Raw genomic sequence first — 7,963 nt, 5'->3', positions numbered from 1 at the left:
TTTATTGGAAGAGGATTTCAATCTTACAATGATAAACAGTTATGTTGAAAAATGAATGGATACGTCTTTTTACTTATTTTTTTTTCAAAATTAGTACCAAATGCGTTTAGCTTGTCAGTAAGACGTGGCTCATTCGCAGCAATTACAAGGGATGTGTAATTAGAGGACGCTCTGCTGGGATTTGTGTCTTTCTTATCATCTCATTCTTTGTCGCAGGCAATTTGAGTGACTCATAAAGAGCTTCCGGGGTGCGTGTGGTACTAATTTGAAAAAAAGCTTATCTGCTATCGTTCCATGAAATTCATAAAGCAAAAGCAAAATAATTCTAATACACTGCTATTATTGAGCGGTTCGTGATTATGTATATTTCTTTCTATTTTATTCACGTGTTCACCTTATTTCGAGAATGTAACATTAGTTCAATGGAATTTTGTTTTGCGCTAAACCGACTTTCGTAAATGTGCGATAACGGTATACTTATACAAATCGAGTAGAATGTTAAAAATAAAGCCTTGTACACCAAATATAATGTTAGTATTGTAAGGAAACAATATCTCAATGGATGTGCTTTTCAGCTACTAATTTTCATTACATTCCATTCACCTAGACAGCCTGAGGCTTGCCGGTACACGTTGCGCCCTACAAGCCTATCAAGTATTGCATGATTAGTTATCACTGAGTGCTCCTGACGGCAGTTCGGATGTGGTATTGCGATAGACTTCCTCGTTTACCAAACGCTGCCGCTCGATGTACATCGATACGCGGATGTTGCGCACCTGGTGGTTGTTGATCAGTTTTAACAGCGAAAAAACGGACAAACCTACCCAGGTCGCAAACGATGCCCAGGCGCCAAACTGTGCCGTGCCCATTTCGATGTAGAATCCGGACGTCTGGATGTTGAGCTCCACGTTTGTTATGTTCTGCCCATCTGCGATTTCACATCTGTAACGAAGTAAGTATAACAATGATACAGATGTAACCTCACCAGCGTCCAAAACTTACGATGGGAAACGTGCGGTCATCTCTCCACACCAGGCCATGAAACCAAGCGTTATGATGATAGCGGCGATAAGGGTCATTGTGCACAGGGAAATGCTAAATACTACGTCGAAAAATAACCCCAGAAAGGAGCTCTCAAGTTCACGGTATGCCAACAGAGCCATCCTATAGTGGTGGATAAAATAGACCATTTAGAAAAAGTGCGGTCCAAAGCAATACAGGTTATTGGCGGATTCGAAGCACACATACCTATAGATTTGAACACCGGCAATGATGAACAAGCAGACACCGACGATAATGGGATAGTTGCAGTAAGCCTCCGAGGCCCACCTTACATCGAACAGACCATCCTTTTCCTGCCAGGTGCCAGTGGTAAACAGTAAACAGTGACCACTGCAAGGAAGTAAATAGTTTTCATTATGCGATGTTTCTGTGCGCTCATTGTTCATGATGTACAATAGTACTATTTCGACTTACTCGAACGATCGAACATGTATAGCGAGCGGAATAAAGATGCACATCGACAGGATAAATGCAAAGACATGGCCCGCAATTTGGCTCAGTATTAATACGTTAGCAAGGGCCATTTTATGTATGGCGCATCAGCTACGCAGCCGGTGGCAAAATAGTTGCAAAGAATTTGTAAACTCTTCTCCTTCGTCTTTTTCTCCACAGTGGGACCAGGTATCAAGGAGTCGTACGTTCCGGATCTAGAGGAAAAGTCCAAGAGGAAGTTAAACATTACTCAAACAAGTAATTAAACGATTGCCACAGCATTTTTTAATAGTAGCAGCACAATTTACCTTTGTTTTCTTTGAACTTCTAATGCTAACTTTTTTTTGTAAACAATGGTGTTGTGACAATCATGATCAGCCCCGTCTTACAAAGAGAGGGGTTTTAACTGTCAAAAGCTGGTGCCTCTCGCTTATTTACCACACCCGTTCTTTTCCTGCATATTGCGCTCATTTGGGGTAGAGCTTTTATGTCCCGCTTTCTCACTTTTCTTCAAACGCCTTTCTCACTATTGTCGATCGTCAATATACCATATATTGTGTGGGTAACGAGATACGCGCACGGACGTCCTTATGTACCGAGGTGTGTAAGTTCTCACTCTTTGTATCGTGCTGTATCTTTCGCGCGTATGAACGTGGCATATAATCTCCCTATACAAAACGAAGTAAGAGGTGACGCTCACGTTACGCTCACGTTACGCTCATAGGTGACGCTTGCTCACTATAGAAACTATGTGTACGAAAAAGTTACTCACTATAGAACAGTGTTGCTAACCAAATATGGGTGCTTGGATGATTTTTATTTCATAAAGGGGATGCCTTTCCTCGAGGCAACAAGCAATGGTAGATTGATTGAATCATTGAGGTATTCAAATAGAAAGACATCATTGTTTTCTTCTACCAACGTGTTGTATAAAAAATTATCAAATTATTCCCAGTGATTCTAAATAAATCTGTGGTAAAGATTCTACCTCGCTCCATTTTATCTTGCGTAGTAGTATAGTTCAAAACGTTTAAATAAAAAGACTTGCTTCGAACTATTATGCACTTGCTTCGAACCATCATCCAAGTGCAGTCAAATGCTTTCTTGAAAGGATTGCAAAATCGTACGCTATGAACGTTTAACAATTGCAACTTTTCATGCTGGGTACAATGCAATAGTGAAACCATCGGAGCTGCATAACTAGGGCTAAGTAAACAACTTTAAAACATGCATATAACAAGTTTATATTTCCCATGGATCGGGCCTTCATACGCGTAATGGGACAATAATATACACGGAATAAAGACATTCCTGGGTCATGGGGTTTTTTTAATCATGTGCTCAGATGAAGCAACAAAGTTGAATGAAGTTAGTTTAATTGTTTTTATTCGGATTTAGCACTCCTGGATATCCATGGCTGCTTAGTACACAAATAGTCTTGCAGAAGATGGGGCACGGGTCAATAATAAGAGACATTGAGCCCTGTGGATGGAAGACTCGGATCCATATGCCATATGAACATGTAATAGTAGCTATTCCATAAGTTCAAAATGACTAAATTAAATTTTCGTATGTCCTATATGGTTGTAAAGATGGGCAATGATAGCGGAATAGTCGAACATTTGGTTTGCCATAAAAACCGTTGTCGGCCAAGGCCTTCCTGCGCCACACCGATTATTTTAGTGATTTTTTGATAACCCATAGCATGATAATAGTCAGTCATACTAGAAATTAAACCCATGATTGGAATGTTAAGTCGTACGAGTTGACGACTGTACCACGAGTCCAGCCGATACTCAAACATACTGAAAAAGAAAGTGGACCACGATTGCTAATGTAATGGAAACACTAACATTTGTAAATAAGACAAAAATATGGAAGGGCTATAAACCGGGATAAGAATTGGAAACCTGTGCCAAAATAGTAACACGGTCATAAAAAGTATCAGTAAAAAGACATCAAAAGAGAGCAGACTTGCTTATCTACATGTTTGGATGAAAACATTTAAACGAGCCCTGCAGTCAGTATACACGTCTTAGGTTCTGTTGCGAAACTCTGTAACCGGGCCAAATTAACTAGTCTCCCTATACAAAACGAAGTAAGAGGTGATGCTCACGTTACGCTCACGTTACGCTCATAGGTGACACGATTGCTCACTATAGGATCTTCCTGTACGAAAAAGTTACTCACTATAAAACGGTTTTGCTAACCAACTATGGGTGCTTGGATGATTTTTATTTCTTTGCGGTGTTTCCATTCTCCGAGGCAACAAGCAATGGTAGAGTGATTGAATCATTGATATATTCATATTCAGATCAAAAGACATCATTGTTTTCTTCTACACACGTGTTGAAAGTGTATCAATAATTATCAAATTATTCTCAGTGATTCTAAATAATTCTGTGGTGGAGATTCTACCTCGCTCCATCCGTTTTATTATGCGTAGTAGTGTTTTTTGTGTAGTTCAAAACGTTTAAATAAAAAGACTTGCTTCGAACTATCATGTACTTGCTTCCTGTACCGTCATCCAAATGCAGTCAAATGCTTGCTTGAAAGGATTGCCAAATCTTACGCTATGAACGTTTAACAATTTAAATTCTTCATTGTACATTAACCCAAAAATGCGTAGTACCATGCAAAATAGTGAAACCATCGGAGCTGCATAACTAGGACTAAGTGAACAACTTTAAAACATGCATATAACGGGTTTATATTAGTGATGTGCTGTATGGAGCGCACCCACGGCTCCGATCCGACTCCGACTATTGTTAGTTCAATTCCGACTCCGGCAAAATGGAACCACTAGATCCGCCCGGAGTCGGAGTCGTTCGAGTCGTCCAGAGTCGTCCGGAGTCGACGACTCCGAACGACTCCGAACGACTCCGATTCCGGGCGACTCTGGACGACTCCGGACGACTCCGAATGACTCCGAACGACTCCGAACGACTCCAAACGACTCCGGACGACTCCGGACGACTCCGGACGATTCCGGACGACTCCGACGACTCCGAACGACTCCGAACGACTCCGAACGACTCCGGACGACTCCGAACGACTCCGAACGACTCCGAACGACTCCGGACGACTCCGACTCCGGGCGACTCCGGACGATTCCGGACGACTCCGGACGACTCCGAACGACTCCGAACGACTCCGGATGACTCCGACTTCGGGCGACTCCGGGCGACTCCGTACGACTCCGGGCGATTCCGAACGACTACGGATATTGCAGCGCAGACCTACCTTCCGGAGTCGATTCCGAATTTATCGGAGTCGGATCGGAGTCGACTCCGGATTTTTGCCAACTTTACCCATCACTAGGTTATATTTCCCACGGAATAATATACAATAATAATATACACGGAATAAGGACATTCCTGGGCCATGGGTTTTTTTTTATATGAGCACATGATGAAGCAACAAAGTTGAATGAAGTTAGTTTTATTGATTTTATTTGCATTTAGCACTCCTGGATATCCATGGCTGCTTGGTACACAAATAGCCTTGCAGAAGATAGGGCACGGGTCAATAATAAGCCGTGACAGTGAGCCCTGTGGATGGAAGACCCATATGTCATATGAACATGTCATGACATTTAATAGAAGCTATTCCATAAGTTCAGCATAACTAAATTAAATTTTCGTATGTCCTATGTCGGCATGTTGTTAAGTCGTACGAGTTGACGACTGTACCACAAGTCCAGCCGATAGTCAAACATATTGAAAAAGAAAGTGGGTCACGATTGCTAATGTAATAGAAACACTAACATTTGTAAATAAAATACTTAAATAAGTAAATAAGACAAAACTATGGAAGGGCTATAAACCGGGATAAGAATTGGATGGAAACCTGTACCAAGATAGCAACACGGTCATAACAAGTATCAGTAAAAAGACATCAAAAGAGAGCAGGAATGCTTATCTACATGTTTGCATGAAAACATTTAAATATGCCCTGCAGTCAGTATACACGTCTTAAGTTCTGTTGCGAAACCTGCAACCGGGCCAAATTAACTAGTCGTAAACAAATCGTCAAAGCCGTAACCCATCGCTGTGATTTCCGAGATGAGGTTTTTTTTGGATGAGTTTGGATTTTTGTTTCATTTTGAATCGTGTCTTCAAACCATTTTAAAACAAAACCACTGATCATATTACCCAAGTGCCACAAATCCACTAAACGACCACTAAACGGGTTCTAAACGACTCAAGCTCTCTACCTAAACGGAATATAGAAATACTTCGTTTAGCAGACGGTGAACGACTGATGCATTCTAAAAATATCAAAAAAGCTGCTGGCGCCATCTGTTGTTGGTGGAATACCCAACCAGTGGAGCACTTTCCTCGCTTGGAGAGCTTTCTCCTTCCCTCTGTACTATATGGTTTCGCATTAAAGTTATCCCAAGCGCAACAGATTAAGCTTAAACGACTGGAAAATCGAATATCCATAGAAAAAAAACGAAAGCTTCATAGCTGCATTGGTTAGCTCAATAGATGGCGTATTAAAACTCATCATTATATTGCTGTCCTTTTCGTGCAATGTGTTTCGACAAGTTTCATCTAATCATGACTTATCCCAAATAGCCAACATTGCTTAAGCAGCCAATTTTGGCATGCTAAACATCGCTGCTTGAATTCGCCTTTTGCAGTAGATAAACAGCATCAAAGTTCCAGGTGGTCCTTCTAAATAGCGCCTAAGCTGCTTCCTTATGCTACGGTGCCAGGGATTATTTTTCTTTGTGTTTTATTTTCAAGCAAGCGTCATCGATGAAATAAACAACAAGATTTGTTTCGTTTAATCACATATGTATATTTCTAAATCTTTTGTATTGATGAATTACACACAATTTTACACAATTTACTGATAATTCACAATCACTTCACTCAATATTCATTCTTCAATTAACGAATCTAACTTGTGCAGCAGCAATGAGATTATTGCCGGCGTCCGTCTTTGACACTTTGACAAGAGCCACCTTGTACCGATGTCATGCATTAAAAAGCTATAAAGTTCCACCATGTTTAGTACCCTTTCTTAACAAGCCTTCAAGTTCCATCATGAACCCTACACATAGTGCTAATCAGCCGCAAAGTTCCAAAGAGTACCATGTGCCTGTTAAAAAGCTCCATAGTTCCGCAAAGTACCGTCTATCTCTTAATCAGCCACAAAGTACGACATCGGAACGATTTTTCGTTAAACAGCCCTAAATCAGCTATAAAGTACGAGCTGGCTATTTGGGTAGTACCCTATACAAACGCACTGTACGGCCACTAAACGGGTTCTAAACGGCTCAAGCTTTCAACCCAAAGGGAATATAAAAAGACTTCGTTTAGCAGACTGTGAACGACTGATGCATTCTAAAAATAGCAAAAACAGATGGTGGCACCATCTGTTGGTGGGATAGTCACACAGTGGAGCTCTCCTCGCTTGGAGAGCTTTCTCCTTCCCTCTGTGCTGTTATATGGTTTCGCATTGAAGTTGTGTATCGCTGGAACTAGAAGGGCGATACGATTGTTTAAGGCCCGTGTCTGTGCTCCATCGGATGCGATTTTATCGGAAGGCCTGTCAAAATTTTATATGAGATTTGACAGATAACGTCGGACGTGCGATTTCGTCGTACGACGGAATCAAACATTTTTGATTTCGTCGAACGCCGAATCCGATTTTATCTGTCAAACAAAATGTGTGTTGTTTTGTAGGAACAATCTCAACTTAATTTTTCATAATCGTTATATTAATAAAATCATCCAAATAATTGCAATATCATACGAAAAAGCGTTTGACAGCACGTGCGATAAAATCGCATGCGATGAAGCATAGACACGGCCCTAAATACTAAACTCCAATGAATACTAACAGCACTGAAGAAAGTGAGATTTGAATAGTGGTCGTTGGTGTTGATACCTTCGTATCTGACCACACTACCTTTTTATTGATATTTGCTTGGAATGTTAAGAAGGTTGTGAAGTTTATCGAAACACATTTAAAAAAAAAATACAACAATATAATTATAATTTCTAATACGCCATCTATGGAGCAAACCAGGCAATGGAGCTTTCATTTTTTCTATAAATATTTGATTTTTCAGCCGTTTATGCACGATTAATCTGTGGCGCTTGGGTGATATCAATATACTATTTTAGTGCCTTAGACGGTCTGGTGGTATAGTCGTCAACTCGTACGACTTAACAACATGCCCGTCATGGGTTCAAGCCCCGAATGAACCGTGCCCCCATACGTAGGACTGACTATCCTGCTATGGTAATAAGTAAGTCACTGAAAGCCGAGCCCACTAGTGGTACAGGCAAGCATTGGCCGACAACGGTTGTTGTGCCACAGAAGAGGAACAAGTTTAGTGCCTAATACCTACCACTTCATCCACAATTACGCAACAATGGCTGAACACCGCAAAATTCGACTCTCCTCCTCACGCTATCCTCGAGCAAGTCCTAAGCGTTTGTATTCTTCGCTC

At 41.0% G+C, this 7,963-nt stretch overlaps 1 protein-coding gene across 1 annotated transcript; it reads right to left on the bottom strand.

Moving 5' to 3' along the window:
* Positions 1 to 327: 327 nt before the first annotated feature.
* LOC120906862 (transmembrane protein 179) lies at positions 328 to 1,906 on the bottom strand. The gene is made up of 5 exons (XM_040318983.1): positions 1,803 to 1,906; positions 1,477 to 1,709; positions 1,249 to 1,392; positions 1,003 to 1,164; positions 328 to 942 (listed from the first exon to the last, which is right to left on the bottom strand). The coding sequence occupies exons 2-5, from the start codon at positions 1,584 to 1,586 to the stop codon at positions 666 to 668; spliced, it is 693 nt and encodes a 230-aa protein (XP_040174917.1). The 5' UTR covers positions 1,587 to 1,709; positions 1,803 to 1,906; the 3' UTR covers positions 328 to 665.
* Between the last annotated feature and the right edge of the window lie 6,057 nt (positions 1,907 to 7,963).

The sequence above is a fragment of the Anopheles arabiensis genome, chromosome 2 (genome assembly GCF_016920715.1).
Source record: "Anopheles arabiensis isolate DONGOLA chromosome 2, AaraD3, whole genome shotgun sequence".
NCBI classification, from domain to species: domain Eukaryota; kingdom Metazoa; phylum Arthropoda; class Insecta; order Diptera; family Culicidae; genus Anopheles; species Anopheles arabiensis.
This window is presented reverse-complemented; position numbering and strand designations above follow the sequence as displayed.

Bases quoted from the DNA above. Each gene is read 5' to 3' on its own strand.
- LOC120906862 (XM_040318983.1), bottom strand. From the start codon at position 1,586: ATGGCCCTTGCTAACGTATTAATACTGAGCCAAATTGCGGGCCATGTC. The intron at 1,393-1,476 runs GTAAGTCGAAAT...ACTTCCTTGCAG, and splicing joins ATACATGTTCGATCGTTCGA to TGGTCACTGTTTACTGTTTA. The intron at 943-1,002 runs GTAAGTTTTGGA...ACTTCGTTACAG, and splicing joins ATGACCGCACGTTTCCCATC to ATGTGAAATCGCAGATGGGC.